The 17,063-nt window shown below is 39.3% G+C and overlaps 1 protein-coding gene across 1 annotated transcript in view; it reads left to right on the top strand.

Moving 5' to 3' along the window:
• Positions 1 to 17,063, top strand: part of LOC139743313 (V-type proton ATPase 116 kDa subunit a 1-like) — a 37,362-nt gene that overhangs the window by 10,246 nt on the left and 10,053 nt on the right. Inside the window, exons 2-11 of the mRNA XM_071653807.1 lie at positions 3,875 to 4,076; positions 4,479 to 4,557; positions 4,904 to 5,001; positions 5,804 to 5,932; positions 11,580 to 11,683; positions 12,138 to 12,264; positions 12,825 to 12,907; positions 13,221 to 13,314; positions 14,280 to 14,492; positions 16,848 to 16,998. Of these exons, the coding sequence (XP_071509908.1) occupies positions 3,960 to 4,076; positions 4,479 to 4,557; positions 4,904 to 5,001; positions 5,804 to 5,932; positions 11,580 to 11,683; positions 12,138 to 12,264; positions 12,825 to 12,907; positions 13,221 to 13,314; positions 14,280 to 14,492; positions 16,848 to 16,998 (1,195 nt within the window). The 5' untranslated portion in view covers positions 3,875 to 3,959. The remainder of the gene's footprint in view (positions 1 to 3,874; positions 4,077 to 4,478; positions 4,558 to 4,903; positions 5,002 to 5,803; positions 5,933 to 11,579; positions 11,684 to 12,137; positions 12,265 to 12,824; positions 12,908 to 13,220; positions 13,315 to 14,279; positions 14,493 to 16,847; positions 16,999 to 17,063) is intronic.

Raw genomic sequence — 17,063 nt, 5'->3', positions numbered from 1 at the left:
ATTTCCCCCATTTGGATGCAATGCCCAAAGGTATTTTCTTGAAACTTGGTGTAGACATGTACTACTGCGTAAAGATTCTCCAGAGAGAGTTTCATGTCATAAGGTCAAAGGTCAAAAGGTCAAAGGTTAGGTGAAAATGTTGCAATATCACTTTTCTCGCAAATGGTTCAATGTATCTTCATGGAACTTGGTACATATGCATGAACTGACTGGCAGGGATTATCTAGGGAATTTAGGGGTCATGGGTCAATAGTCAGGGGTCAAAGGTCAAGGTCAACTCCTCAAAATTTTACTATTTCCCTCATATACTAGTATATGCAATGCTTGCATTATTAGTTTTAAAACTTAATATATACGTGTACATGCATTACCTAATGGAGATTCTCTAGGAAATTTCCAGCCAGAAGGTAAAAGGTCAAAGGTTAAGGGTCAAAGGCCAGGTTTCAATGCCCCCCCCCCCAAAAAAAAAAAAAAATATATATATTTTGTACTGTAATTACACTCTTTCTTCATACCTTGGAAATTACTCAGTGCATAAACTTATAAAAGGGTCGGTCAGAAGTCAAGTAAAAATTCTCAATTCCCCAAATATGTGTACCTGCACTCTTAGACAATTATAGCAAACCCAGTTCAAAGAAAGTGAACATTCAAGACATTTCTGACAAACCTGTCATTTCAATATTTTGCCAGTTATGTGAAACTGTCATGGATCACACATTGTGAAGACATTGTATTATACACCTATTGGGAGAATCATGCATTATGGCGGAGGCATCAGTCGCCATAGCGACATTTCTAGTTTTCTTTTATTAAATATACACACACAAACATACACACACACAAGCTGCGCACACATGATATATATACATATATGTATAATACATACTAAATTGTAAGTAGTTCAGTTCAGTTCAGTTCAGTTCAGTTCAGTTTTTATTTCTGCATTTCAAAATCAATACAAATCAACAAATCAACAAGATACTTACATAGTCATTTACACAGTTAATATTCGTAACGTTTGGATCTTACATACATTTTCTTTTTTTTTTTTTCAAGAACGAATATCATATATGAAAGGAAGCAATAGGAAATGATAAAAATGAAATGCAGGGGACCATCATCATAAGCTAAGCTTGACGAGGATGATGGCCCCAGGTAAAGAGATACATAAAGAAAATCTTGCCACTCACTGAGTGGGGGGTAATTGTGCAATGGGCTCAACGAAGAGATACATAAAGAAAATCTTGCCACTCACTGAGTGGGAAGTAATTGTGCGAAGGGCGTGCGGTGCAGTGCGGTGTGCATTGTGTTGGGATGAATCTTGGTTTGTACGTTGAGTGTTATTTTGTGTATCAGTGTGATGAGGTGAATGTTACTTCAGTTATGGCCGTGAACTCATTGTTTAGGGTGTTTGTTGACCAGGTGGTATGAATATTTATGTGTCAGAAGTATACTGGATTATGAGGGTGTTTTTTAGTTCTCGTTTGAAAATGTTCAACGACGTACGTTGTTTTAAATTAGGGGGTAAAGAATTCCAAATATCTGGTCCATTGTGCTTTAATGATTTTTGAGCTAAAATGATTCTGGGGTTTTCGAGATGGTAATCGGACGACTGACGTGTTGGATATGAATGAACGGTGAAATTTGGAGTGAAGAAGCCATCAAAAATTTTTGGAAGACAATTAAATGTATATTTATACATAAAAACAGCAGTTTGAAAGGTGTGAAGATCCTCAATTTTCAATGTTTTTAGTTGACGAAATAGGGGATTGGATGGGGATAAGTAACGGGAATTGGTAATCAAACGTACAGCACGTTTTTGGAGAGTAAAAATTGGATTAATTTTAGTTGAGCCACAGTTTCCCCAAGCGATATTGCAGTATGTGATATGTGGTAAGATCAATGCATTGTATAGAATAGTCAGGGAATTTTGAGAAATGAAGTTTTTCAGTCGATATAAAATTCCTACAGTTCTTGAGACAGACGTGTGGATATTATGAATGTGATCGTTCCAAGTTAAACTCGAGTCAATTGTGATTCCTAAAAATTTAGTAAATCTTACTTCAGTTAAAGATAATCCATCAATATTGATATTATAACTGCTGTTAATGTTCTGTGAAGCAGTAGGTTTGAAACGTATAAAATTTGTTTTAGAGACATTAAGGGATAATTTATTACATATAAACCATCGGGAGACTTTGTCTATTTCCGTGTTCAGAGTATTAAACAGTGTTTCAAGGTTCTCATGGGAGTAAAAAATATTAGTATCATCCGCAAAAAGTATAAATTTAAGAGTTTTTGATGTATTTATTATATCATTAATATATACAAGGAACAGTAGGGGGCCAAGAATTGATCCCTGGGGAACACCACATACAATATTAGAATTCGGAGATTTAGATGACTTAAATAGTACATATTGCTTTCTGTTGGCTAAATAATCAATAATCCAAGAAAGTGCTAAACCACGAATACCATATCTTTTTAATTTGTAAATTAATATATCATGATCTATGGTATCAAAAGCCTTTGATAAATCCATGAAAATTCCTATAAAATGTTTTTTATTTGCAAAAGATTCAGTAATCTTATCTAACAATTGAATTATAGCTAAATCGGTGGAATGGCCCTTTCTAAATCCAAACTGATTAGGTATAAGTAGGTCATTTACATGAAGAAAAATGTACAGGCGTTTATGAATAATTTTTTCCAGAATTTTAGAAATACTAGGTAATAACGATATTGGTCTATAATTTGTTAAAAGAGAAGGGTCGTCTTTTCTTTTGAAAATTGGAACTACTTTCGCAATTTTTAATGAGTTTGGGCATATTCCAGAAGACAGTGAAAGATTGAAAATGTAAGATAAAGGTGTGGTTATTTGTTTGATGATTTTCTTCAGTATATAAACACTTATTTCATCATGGCCACTAGATCTACTTGGCTTTAATCTGTTAACAATCTCCAGTATTTCTTCCTCATCTGTTGGGGTAAAGAAAAGGGATTTGTCGCAGTTTGGTGGAAGAAATTCAGTAAAGTTTGAATGAACATGTTTGTTTTTTATTTTTGAAGCTAATTGGGGACCAATATTTACGAAGTATGAGTTAAAAGCATACATGTACAATTCATACATGTACAATTGTACAGCTTGATACATGTACAGCGTGTACAAGTGTACATGTTTTAGTGATCAGATGATGTGTATACTAGGCAGTGGGAATTTCCTCTGTACGCTTTGATTCATGGTATCATACTTGAATTGTTCTGGAGGAATCAAAAACTTAAATGCTCCTGCAGGTGGCTGTAATACATTTTAATCACCTAGAGGAGGATTATTGTACATGTACATTAAGTTTTTTACTATACAGATCATACCAAAAGCAAAAAGGAAATAGTGCAAGCTTGACCCAGCTTTTTGTGGGAAGAAGAGCTGTAGGCTATGGTTATCACACATGTTTTTAATCTCTGTTCTTTGTTTGCAGCCACTCTGTACAATTTGTAATTGACTCAGTAGTGTACGTGGCTTTTGGCTGGTAATTTAGCCAGACCAATTCTAAAAATACTGCAGTATTAATACTGGTGACATGCCCGCAACTGTTATTCTAATGTAGTTCTCCCTCTCTTCCTCTCCCTCTCTCTCCCTGTCTTTTTCCCACTCTTCCCCTTTTCGTTTCTCTTTCTCTCACTCTTCCCCTTCCCCTCTCTCTTTCTCTCGTCTGTCTGTCCATATGTTTACCTATCTGTCTATCTATCTATCCGTTTGCCCACCCCATAGATGTATTTCTGCTCTTGAGGTATGCCATCTCTCTCTTTCTTTCTCTGCCTGTAATATTCACCACTCTATTTTGTCTTTGCGTGTACCACATCTCTCCATTAGTATAATTGGGAAGAGTTTCTCCAGTGATTGAAGCCAAACAAGAGAAGAGATCTGTGCTGACGCCCTGTCAGCAAAAGCCACCACGATGGGGTCGTTGTATCGCAGCGAGGAGATGTGCCTGGCCCAGCTGTTCTTGCAGTCTGAGGCGGCCTATGCATGCGTGGCAGAGCTGGGAGAGCTGGGACTGGTTCAGTTCAGAGATGTAAGTTGAAATACTGCCCTCGACAGGCCATTCTACCCTTCTCTGTGAAACACAAGACAATGTGCAATTTTGCGTTATACATATCACAATGTACAGCATGTGAGATTCAAGTGAATATCTTTTAGTCATTCAAAACTATTTGAACTCACATATATTGAATGATTTGATAGGAATGAACTGTGATAATCTCATACAAAACAAGGAATTGATATGTTTGCACTGGGTACCAGGAATGTCAGGTTTCATGTTTATAGAGACAGAGCATGGACATTTGGCCCACTTCGTTCCCATGTCCGTGCAATCTTGTGTAATGACACTTAAATAGTATCGTGTTGCTAATACAATGGATGTTCCTCATGAATTTTTAGATTCAAATCATTACCTTGTTTTCATACTTTTTAGCTGAACCCTGATGTCAATGCATTCCAACGAAAATTTGTCAACGAAGTCAGACGCTGCGATGAGATGGAACGCAAGCTACGTGAGTGTTTTGTGTTCTTGTTTTCTTGCTGCATTGTGGCAAGTGCATTGTGTGTCTCTTTTAATCCAAAGGCCACTGTAGTGACAACATGGGTAATTCACAGAAATACAGATGGACACTTTAACGACCAAACAGTTTAGAGCTTAAGTTTAAATGCACAAGCAGATGATGTCTTGACAGTAGATAGGATTTGCCAAAAATCAAGAATCAAGTTTTCTTATTCCATTTATGCATTTACTCTAGAGCATGGTTGTTTTATAGTATAGTAGTTGACTTATTTATTTAGTAAATATGTGCACAGTTATACACATTTTTTACCTTAATCACTTTGTTATTTTTCCTTCAGGTTATCTTGAGAAGGAAATTGTGAGGGGAGGCATTCCAATCCTGGATACTGGCGAGAATCCCGATGCCCCGGCTCCTAAAGAAATGATCGATCTAGAAGTGAGTAAAATCACGGAACAAGATGGGAGTTCCTTTGTCATACCTCTCCCACACTGAAACACTGGCTATACTCTGATTTAGCAGATTATTTGTGAACTGTGCCTGATTACCATTTTGCTTATGCAAATGGCTACTTGAGAAGTTTTTATGAATAGTTGTCGCCCATGATAAACTTGCTAGAATATCAATGAAGTAAAGTTAGCTGTGACTGTCTTGTTACCTATTCAGAGTAGCTACTGTTGATGAGGGTGAGGCATTTTAACAAAACTTGTTGTGACATTTGTTATATATTCATACCTCATTGTAAATAGTCATTAGAAGAGCAAGCAAAGTGAAAATCTATGTACTCTTGGAAATTTTTCTCTGTCTGTCTTTGAATGTTTGTTGTAATGTTTGGAAGTTAAATTTTGCATACTTTGCAGATAAATAAACCCAGATCCCCTGCAGTAATTGATAAGATCTTCAGTTTAGATGGGGGAGAAAAATAAGGGGGAAAACTGTCATGTAAGCAGTAAAAGTTTTCATTTGAGTAATAGACATACATGTAACCAGCACACTGGACATGTAAAGCAGTAGCTATAATGTGACATGAATGCAGGATGGAAATCACATTTCCTTTAAATGATAAGAAGTATAAAGAAGTTAAAACATCATGTGGGAAGTTTTGCAGTTATTTTCTGAACTGTATTATTAGTATGCTTTACAGTGTTATGCATGTATAGCATCCGATGATGAGGTACACTGTTCTATTACTTGTACCCGCAAGGTGCCTTACTCATTAAATTCTTGTGTTGTGTTCCAGGCATGTTTCGAGAAGCTGGAGAACGAGCTGAAGGAGGTGAACACCAACCAGGAGGCCCTGAAGAGAAACTTCCTAGAGCTGACGGAGCTCAAGCACATCCTGCGCAAAACCCAGCACTTCTTTGACGAGGTAGGGCTCTTGTTTTGGCCGGGCACCAGTTGACACACACCCCCCCCCCCCTTTACCCCTTTAACCCCCTTCAAAATGTTTGACAGAAGTGTGGCTGGAGGATGATTTGCTCGTGATCCATATTGCAATTTAACATTTTACTCATTTGTTCAGGAATTTCAATTTACAACGTAGGCCTTTATGTAGAGATGGGAAATACAGTTTGAGCCACAGAAGCAAAGAATGTATTATGAATGTTTGTAATAGGCACTATGATGGAATCAAATATCAAAATCATTGGGTTGGCTGTTGTTTGCATCCATCTCTATTTCAAAAACTTCACCATTTTGATTTGAAATGTTGGTGGGGTGGGAGAGGCTTCCTTTACAGATATGATTATTATGTCATCATATCCTTGTGCGGAGAAATAAATAGTATTTTTGGAAGTAATGTGAGCATGCATCCGTTTAACTCAAAGATGATCATCCTAATGTTCGCATCTGATATTCAATATGCTCAGATGTGCGTGTATCTAGCCACTTTCTATCTGAAATGAAAAAGGGTAAGAGATTTGCAAAGCCACACATTTTTCATGTGAGAGTTTCTGTAAGATTACATTAAGTGATGAGGGACTGTTCCTCCCATTTTTCACTTGCACAGATATCCGTCAGTGCTACGTTGGTATGCCTATTCCAATGTTGATTTTCTCTTTGGTAATTGGTCATGTGGGTTTCTACGAAGTCTATGAAAATGACCACCACAGTGGCATCAAAATGTGTTTAATGCATATCCCTATAAAACACAGAGATGTCATGCTGTACCATGGAATGGTGCTTGAAGAATGACACAAACAAAATGTTTATACCTGAATTCCCTTGGCTTCAATGTCATTTTCATAGACTCTCAGTACCATTACCGCAACATACCCATTGGGCCATATTGACAGAATGGTGACATATGATGCTTGCTAGAATAAACTACCTGTCACATATACATGCTTGGTGGTTTTGATTACTAGTTTCTGTAATCCCTGTTTTTCTTGATTAAATTTCGGCATTCATGACACAGGGTGTGTTGATACTCACCTTGATCAGATTCCGTTTTGTCGGGGATAGGTTTATGCCATTTTCGTTGAGATTGTTCAGCAGCGGTGTCAAGGTGCTGTTGTTTTGCTGGTAATGATCAGTTCAAGATACCTTTAAATAGTAGAGCTGCCAAGTCTTTCCAATTTTGCCGGAGGCCCCATGAAAAATTGAATATCTCATCATGTTTTTACAATGAATTCATTAAAACTTCCCAGATCCTCCCTGATTTGGAGACCTGTGAATTTTGGCAGAACTGCATTAGATGTATCGGGATGCTTCATGGCTCTTTAACATCTAGTAGCCATTTTACTTGAGTTGTTGGTGTAATTCCGTGCCTCATTACATAAGCTAAACGACTTGTGAGCTGCGAGTCTCACCGTGCATTTCCGACACTTCAGAAGAATTGATACCAGTGTTCCAGCTCTAGGTCAGAAGAGCAGACGGCTCATAGGGCATGGACATCAGAGGGGATTTGACGGTCATGGTTCCCATTCAATCCATCTCCTGGCATGGATTTCTCAATCAGAAGACCCTGAGATCATCTCTATCATATGACCTTGATATCTATGACATACAATTGTACACAGTTGTAGGCAATGCAAGGTATTGCCACAGAAGGATCTTATAGACCCGCCTTTATATTGGTCCAGGTATTATTAGATTAGCTACCCACATCCACAAGATTCATTTTAAAGATTGCATGAGGGGACAAGCTGCTGTCTTGGGACAGCTGGACCATCAGCAAGATTATCCCATTCCATCATTAATCCAGTAACATCAGTCTTGCATGTTAGGGTGTCCTGGTGGTCACTGGTAACTCACTGGAATCAATGCAGATCATTGAAGCAGTGGACAGCCTGTTATAAGCCCATGTACAGTAGGTGCATATGGCTGACTTTTGGTAATCTTGGTTGTGGTCCTCGTGGAGACATTTTGCCTTGGCTGTTGTGTGATTCATTTACTAGGAAGAGATCATTTTTCCCCAAGGTGTAGGTGTGACTCATTGACTTTGTAGAGTGTGAGAAATAAGATGGGATCACATGTGACATGTCATCATGCAAGCTTGATAAAATCACCAGACATCAATTTACTGACGTTGATGATATTCAATTCCACATATTCTAAGCTTCAAAGGAAATATAATTTGCCCTATTTTACTCAAAACAATCTGCCATGATAATTACAAGAATGGTAGCAGCTAAAAATACAAATTATGAAAAAGAAATCTACTTTCAAGTCAAGGTGCTGTTACAATACATACTAACAAGTTTGAAATGTTAACAGGAGGTAGATACGATATCAAACAATTCAAATTTGTTAGTGGTCCATATCAAATTCTCAATCTGAAATCAAATCTCCCAAATATGCAATGTCTGAATTTATCGTCATGATAATTTATGGTGACAAGTCACTTATGTTTTCTCAGCTATCTCTAGTAATTCTTCTACAGGTTGTACATCGATGACATCAGAACATTTTGTAACTGACAGCATAAGGAATGTTCTCCCTCTACTCCCCCTTCTTTCCCATTCTTCAACTTCCCTCAATGATAAAACTCGGGTGATGGTCTCATGTATCGTGTGCTGGTCTCAACACGGACATTGTTCATGTCTTTCCTTTACACTCTGTTCTCGGTGCTTTAGGACTGCCTGGAAATTCAATGTCGATGGGATTTCTTTACAATATGTACTTGTATAACCTGTCTGAGTCACATTGTGTGTTTTTCAATTGATTGTGAAAGTGTTTCAGTAGCTCTTCAGTGTGTGAACTGTAGTTCCTATGATTCCTAATAATTGCAAACTTTTCTTGGTCCTTCTGCTGCTTGTCACACAGCTTCTCCTTTTCTCTTCGTGAGGTCTACAACCAAGTGTTGTGGAAGAATTTCATGTTTGTTTGTTTGTTCGTTTTATGGTGGTTTCCTGCAGAGTAGAAATCATGACACTTCACAGAACTTGGAAAAATGGAGAGCTTTGTTTTTAGAATCAGAAAGACAATTTCCTAGAATGAGAAAAATTTCATGACATTATCTTATAAAGTGAATTATGTTCCAAACCAATGATTCAGATAATTTTTTTATTTGTTTTTTTTTTTTGTTGTTTTGTTTCATTTGTTTGTTTGGTTTTATTTATTTATTTATTTTTTTTTTGGGGGGGGGTTCAAAACTGTTGAACAGTCACAACATTTTTTTTAGTCTGTTGCTCTGTGATTAACTTCTAAGGGTACGTCACAAAATATGACAAGAATAACCCTCAGCATTTGATAGCTCAGTTGCAATTTCAAAGTTTATACATCCTTACAGGACATACATTATATTGTACGATTCAATTTGCGCGTTGATTGATATGCAGACTTTCCAATCAGTACCAGTATGTGGAATCTCCATGCTGCACTGTATGTACTCTTTTGTCTCATTTTCACAATCAAGGGGCTTCTCAAACTGCTGGATTTGTCCGTAGCCATAGACACATTTCAGGGCCGGCGCACTGTTTTCAAAAGTGTGGGGGCCCACTTCTGGGTTTCATGAGCTAACAAGCAAAAAAAAAAAAAAAAAAAGGTCCTCAGCTCATATCTCCCCGTCCACTTCCGGGTTTCTTCAGCTAACAAGCAAAAATGAAAAAAAAAGGGTCCTCAGCTCATCTCTACCCGTCCACTTCCGGGTTTCTTCAGCTCACAAGCCAAAAAAAAAAAAAAAGGTCCTCAGCTTATTCTCTCCCCTCCCATTGTAGTGCCTCTTACGTACTTCCGGGTCGAAAAAAGTGTGGGGGCCCAAAGTGATGGCACCTTATGTATTCCTTTGTATGGCGCACAAAAAGTGTGGGGCCCGAGCCCCCATGGCCCCCACGGCTGCGCCGCCCCTGCATTTGTACACAAAGTCCAGCCTGTAGAGTTGTCGATCTGGTCAGGAAGTCTTGAAAAGTCATGGTTCTTGTGCAATCAAACTTTTGTACTATTGTACAGTACATGTAACTTACTCCATGTATTGTGTTCTTTTTTATTTCCTCATGCCCCACTCCTCATATCATTCCCATCTTTAAATTCCTCCCAAATTCCTCCATGAATGGCTGCGTCTCCCATGCTTTTATTTTCTTGCTTGTTACATTTATGTACATATTTGTTTTGGCATAAATTTGCATGTTAACCAAAATTCTTTCTATCTCTCCTCTAACATTACTGTGCATGCTTTCATTGTGCATTTTCTATCTCCCGTGCATGCTTATTTTTGATTCCCCACATGCATCCACATTCTTTATTTGAATGAAAATGATGCGTTGGAAATGGCTAACAAATGGCTAACAACTTTACTTCCACTGTACCAACTGTAATGTTTGCCAAACCTAAACCATTCCATGGTTCTGACAACATCCAATCATGAATAATACTCCTTAATAACTGCAAATTACCACTAATGTTTTGCTTGCGTGACCTACCATGTGAAATTACATTCATGTTCATGATTATCTTGGGTTAATCTGATTAAAACTCCGAAATGTTTATTTAAATGCTTTTCATAACGTATTCAACATTTGAAAAAAAAAAAACTAATTGGAACATTGCATTCATGGTTTAAATGGAATTTATCCTTCGAATCATACCTTATTATTTCTTTTTTATATTTTGACTCTTTGGACATTGTACCACTTACATTGCAATTATTTGGGATTGTGTGTAAATTTGGCAATTAATGTTTAAACTTATGCTACCTTCAAATGAAAATGATTTTACAAAAAATATCACATGCAAAAATGTGTCCGGCATTGTGGATGCTGGTTGTCCTCCCTGTATTTGTGCATTGATATTGTGATTTCTATGAATCTTTTTGTTTGTTGTTTGGGCATTTTTTTATTTTTTTTATTTTTTTTGGCTCATGAAATTCATGGACTTTTGTCTCATTTCTGCATTGTACTGTTGCATTTCCTGTTGTTTCTCTCTCACATGATCAAATTTTATGGTTGTTGATTTGCATTGTGACCTAATGTTTGTTCTGCTGTTTGTCAACTCACTTTGTCCCGGAATATTTCCTTGTCAAAAACAAAACAAACAAATTGCAACACTCTGCACACTTTAATGCATCTTTCAAATGAATTCTTTTTCGGCTTCAAATGCACCACCTCTGCTTGCACATTGGCTCCTTGTTATGGATGCTCTCTATGTGTGTGTACACAACTGCCTATTGTGCCCCACTGCCCTGTGTTGTTGACAAGGGCTCTTTTACTACCTGTCTCCTATGGTGTTTTTCTGTCCTAAGTTCTGCCCTCTTCTTCTGCACTTATCCTTGATTTGTCTGTCCTGTGTGTGTGCAAATTGTGCTTCGTGTAAATCCCTTGTAAAAACGTGATGCTCTCACTCTGTCCGCCTGTGGTTTGCTGTGAAATATATGGGCAATTTCTTCCTGCCATTGGCTTTCCTCTGCACTTGCAAACCTCTCTTCCATGTGGGAGGCCGTCCCCCTTTCTCCCTATTCACACTCACGCCCCCATCCCCCATCCCCCGTCCCCCTTCCCCTTCCCCGTCCCCTTCGCCATGCCACTGCCCCCCATTGGCGGGTATCCCTCTCCTGTGAATGTGGGGACACTTGTAAACAGGCTGAATTCCATCACCAGCAGATGCACGATGCAGATGGCTCTGAGGAGGTCCACAAGCTGCTGGGAGACGAAGGCCCTCGGATCGGGATGCCAATGCGCCTTGGGTGAGTTTGGATACCCTGTCGACAGCTTGTCAAAAGATGAGGACTTCCATTTTGTTAATCCTGTCAACCCCAGCCAGGCTATTTTAATTTTATAACTCTTTATCATACTTCCCCAAATATATGATGTATAGATTTGATACTCTTAATTGCAGTTTAGATTGGAGATTCCACATCCAAGAGAAAAGGGGGATGTACAATTGTAGTTGCTCCTGCGACAAGAGCTCCGGTCTTATTTTCTCCAAGGCCATATGGTTAGGGTTGTGGTAAGGTCCTGGGTTTAGTTTTGATGTGAGGAATAGGGTAAGGGTTATGTTTGTGGGTAGAATTTTTGTTTGGCTAAGCGTGCAGATATTTCTTGGGAGCAATTGTCGCAGGAGCAGATGTCTTGGAACAGCTATGTTGGCATACGTGTACACCTGTAAGTACCAGTTTTTTTGTCTGTCGCTCCCGTCAGATTCGTGGCAGGTGTGATCCAGCGGGAGCGCATCGCTGCCTTTGAGCAGATGCTGTGGCGGGTGTGCCGTGGCAACGTGTTCCTGCGTCAAGCGGAGATTGACACTCCACTGGAGGACCCCAGCACGGTAGGTTTAAAGCTTAGGTAGCAGGGTCTCTGCACTTTTGTTTGACATCAAAGAATGCATGACATACATTTGACTTAACTCTTGCACTTCATAGAAGCATTTAGTTAATTGTTGTCTCTTTGCAAACCATACTCAGTTTTGTTGCAGAGGGAGAGGAGCAGTGTTGCCATTAAAGCCCTACCACTACCTCCATTTTGTTTGATGAAAAATGCTAATGTTTGTTTTGCAATGTGCTGGGAAAAAAATTATGTATAGCAAAGCAGAATGTCAGTGATATTCAAGTATATCTGCTCAATTTCAGGTAACCTGCCTACTGTTTCTTTATAATTACATGCTATTTAATGCTAGTTTGGGCATCCTGAGGTATCTTATTACCTTCTTGCCCAGACAGTGACACCAAACCTGTTCCACAACTATTATAGCACCATGCACTCACTTGAAAATTGAAGTTATTATTGGCTGATTTTGTGAGTGCATGAGTAGGGTTGTTAGTGTGATATGGTTCTGCTTTAAAACTTTGCTAAATATCCTCCTTTCTTGATCTTCCCCCTTGTTTCCAGGGTGACGAGATGCAGAAGTCCGTCTTCATCATCTTCTTCCAGGGAGACCAGTTGAAAAACCGAGTCAAGAAGATCTGTGAAGGGTGAGCTTAGATCTCTTTCAGGGAATGATATGTATCATAAGATATTCGTAATCATCTATTGAAAGTGTAATGAAAAGTCTTCATAACAGAGAATACAGATTGATTCATGCTGGTAATACAGTAATGCTAATGTCACGATGGCAACTCTTGTACACAAGATTTAAGATTCCGCAGCAATTCAGGCAATGAAAATTACTTCTTAATGCACGGCCATAGGACCAGTTTGGAGATACTGTCATGATCATCGCTCTTCTGTCCTTGGCTGTGTTCTATTGCACTTTAATACCACCTGTTTGTGTGTTCATTGGGACAGGTTCCGAGCCACTCTCTACCCCTGCCACGAGACTCAGGCTGAAAGGCGGGAGACAGCCATCGGAGTCATGACCAGGATTGAGGATCTACAAGTGGTGAGCCCAGCAATAAGTCCTCTGTGGTTGCTATAGTAACCTCATCATTTGTGTCCCTTTTTTAAACGTGAGGACATACAATCATGTAAAGAGATGACTGGATAAGAAGACTATTGGTTTTAGTGTGCTTATGCAAGATGAAAGTTGATGTGTTTTTGAAATCTTAATTCTTTTCAGGGTTCAGTTTACATGTGGACCTGTTGTCATGTTTGAACTTGGCGAGGAAATGTTTAAACTTTAAAGGGGCATAGTCCCGGAAGTGTAGAGGGTGCTGTTGATGATACTGCCGATCACCATTAGCATTGATACGAAGATTACCGAAGTTGAGCTGTCATCAAGAGTAAAGTGCGTAGCTGTTGCTAAGTAACATTGCCTTCGTTGTCTTCTCTGCGCATCGCGCAGTCTGTAGTAATGCCAGGGTGCGTGCATATGTGCTTGTTATTATGACATCACAAAAGAAGTTTGCTAAAGCTGTCATCCCCCTCAGCCGAATCATGAGCCGAACTGTGATCGGACTACCGACTACAGTGAATCGGACTTCTTCGGACTCGGGGGAAGTGGGCCAAAGCGTAAGCGCTAAAGAGGAGTCGATAGCATAGGTCTCTATAAGAAACTTGCGCCGTGCGCCCACATACGCATTTGACTAAAACACCGGGACTATGCACCTTTAATTTAGTTAGATTAAAACCAGCTCCCCGAACTAGAAGGAATCTACTTTCATGTTCATTTGTCTGACAGTTTGTGAGTATGTTATATCAAAGACTTATGTCATTCATTGGAAGAGCAGATCTGATTAGCCTGACATTTTGCTGAAAATACCCATCTCTAGTGTAAACCTATCTGATATTCCAGGAAGCCAACTCCAAGAAACTAATCAGAGAATGTAAAGACCCACCATCCCTCTCTTAGTTTCATGTCGTAAGGGCATCTCCAAACATTTTTAATCCATCTGGTGACATTGCTAGGTACTGGGCCAAACGGAGGAGCACCGCCAGCGAGTGCTGGTGTCAGCAGCCAGGAACGTAAGGGTGTGGTTCATCAAGGTGCGCAAGCTGAAGGCCATCTACCACACCCTGAACCTCTTCAACCTGGACGTCACCCAGAGGTGTCTCATCGCAGAGTGCTGGTGCCCAACCTCCGACCTTGACAAGATCCAGATGGCGCTGCGCAGAGGCACCGTAAGTGTCTCCCATTTGGGGGGTTTTGCCCCCATTTTTTAAGGCTCACCAACTGCCCATTTCATTTTCACCCTATATGACATGTCAAAATAGCATCTTATAATGTATAGTGTAACTACTGTATTTGTCATATATTTTACAATTATAGTATTTCACAAATCGGGACGTAGAAGACAACTTCACATGTGATTTAATTCACAGTCAAGAAACACAGTGATAAAATCAGAAATAAGTGTTATCCTAATTTACGAAAAAGATGAGTGATTTTCTACCTTGAATTTCGAGGTGCAGTGCGTCCATTTTATGGGAGACAATATACAATTTACAATTCGACCTCGATAATCCGGCCATGTCGGGACCGGCACTCATCCGGATAAGATGGGAGACACAATGTTAATGTGTATAGCTGCCGTCCAAACTGCCGTCACAGTGCACTGGCAGCTAGGCAGGTAGCGTACCCCGCAACGGTGGTGTAATCTATGCTAGCCTGTGCAAAATTGTAGTCCCTTCTTCACAAAAATAAAGTATATCTTAATGTGAAAATCATACATGTTTTACCTCATTAAAAAAGATTTTTATACCTTTGAAGGGGGTATATAGGAATCAGCGGAAGGTCGGGCGGTCGGGCGGTCGGTCCGTTGCAAATCTTGCGTCGCGAACTACGTCCTCAGTTTTCAACCGATTCCCATAAAACTTGGCACAGATGTGTGCCTTGGGTTGTAGATGTGCAAGACGTATTTTTTGACAGTACCCAAAAGTACGTTGCCATGGTAACGGCATATTATGGGCAAAAATGGGTACAAATCTTGCGTCGCGAACTCCTCCCACAGTTTTTGATCAATTTTTATGAAATTAGGTACAGATGTTCATCTGAATATGTTAATGTGCAAGACACATATTTCCGCAGTGGCAAAAAGTGCGTTGCCATGGTAACGGCATGTTATTGGTAAAATATAGGGCAAAATGCTTCATGGCAAAACTGCTTCATCAGTGTTCTTCCAATTCTCATGGAATTCATATTGAATGTTTGTCTTAGGATATAGGTCAGCATGACACATTTCTTGACAGTGACAAAAAGTATGTTGCCATGGTAACAGCTCACATATTATGAGCCAAAATGATGGAAAATTTTGTGTTGCAAACTACTTCCTCAGTTTTTGCCCAATTTCCATGAAACTTGGTACAGATGTGTGCCTTTGGTTGTAGATGTGCAAGACGCATTTTTTGACAGTACCCGAAAGTACGTTGCCATGGTAACGGCATACTAATGGCAGAAGATCAAGGAAAGATCTTGCGGATTTAACTACTTCCTCAGTTTTTTGACCAAAGCTTATGAAATGTGGCACACACCTTGATCTTGGTGGGAAGATGTGGAAGACATATTTTTCAGACGTGTCGGAAGCTGCGTTGCCATGGTAACGACATATAAATGGCAGAAGATCAAGGAAAGATCTTGCGGATTGAACTACTTCCTCTGTATTCGACTGAAGCTCATGAAATGTGGCACACACATTGGTCTTGGTGGGAAGATGTGCAAGACATACATTCCTTGGGTAAGACTGTAGTCACGGGGCGGGGGTATTAATCACCTTCAGTGATATTTTAAAAAAGTCCTTAACTGCGTGAACATGTCCGGATAATAGAGATTTCCGGATAAAAGGATTCCGGATAAAAGGAGGCCGGATAATCGAGGTCGAACTGTATTTGCAAGTTGCCAACTTTGCAAATATCAGTCAACTCGCATGGCTTCACAAACACAAAAACACTGAAAAATATACCATGCAGACTGTCCCTCTTTGCAGTTCACCAGTTGGATAAATTTCACAAAAGAACTGTTCTTTATAGACGGAATGTATTTCCCAGTATCCCTGACCCAGCTCTGCATTTCAAAGTTCAGTTTACCCAGTTATGCGTGTAAAAAAAAAATATTGATAGTATACCATCACTACCTTGTGAAACATCTTTGCAAAAAACAGTCAATTGAAGTAAATTCAGCATAAGTCAAAATCTCATTGCATTCATCTTTAAACATTTTGCAGTTCAAAACCCACTACTGGGTATTACCTTGGAAAAGGAAAGAGTACAAGTCATGTATACAACACTACAGATGAAAGCTGTTTGAGTTCAGAGAACTTCAAAATACTCTACATCAGTAGTAACTTTTATAGGCACCTAACAAAATACATCTTACAAATATTTTTGTATTAAATAATAAATAAGTGGAAGATACAGGGAGAAAAAAAAACCTACTGTGTATCCTCTCTTCTGCTGTGTACCAGTTCCAGGCGACACAATATAAACTTTGTCATTGTGTTGAAGTGTAATTTTTATCCTTCTTTTTCCATTTTTATCCAGGAGCGTAGTGGGTCCACTGTCCCATCCATCCTGAATCGTATGGACACCCAAGAGACACCGCCCACCTACCACAAGACCAACAAATTTACCGTCGGCTACCAGAATCTGGTGGATGCCTATGGTGTCACTCAGTACAGGGAGGTCAACCCATGTAAGTACTTGTGTGCCTCAATTCGCTCTTCTTAACCCGTTCTTACGGGAACCTGGTATACCAGG

The sequence above is a fragment of the Diadema antillarum genome, unplaced genomic scaffold, assembly GCF_040938485.1.
Source record: "Diadema antillarum isolate AM-2024a unplaced genomic scaffold, OU_Dant_1.0 scf00000033, whole genome shotgun sequence".
Lineage (NCBI taxonomy): Eukaryota > Metazoa > Echinodermata > Echinoidea > Diadematoida > Diadematidae > Diadema > Diadema antillarum.
Note: the sequence above shows the minus strand (reverse complement) of the source record. Positions and strands in the feature narration are given on the sequence as shown.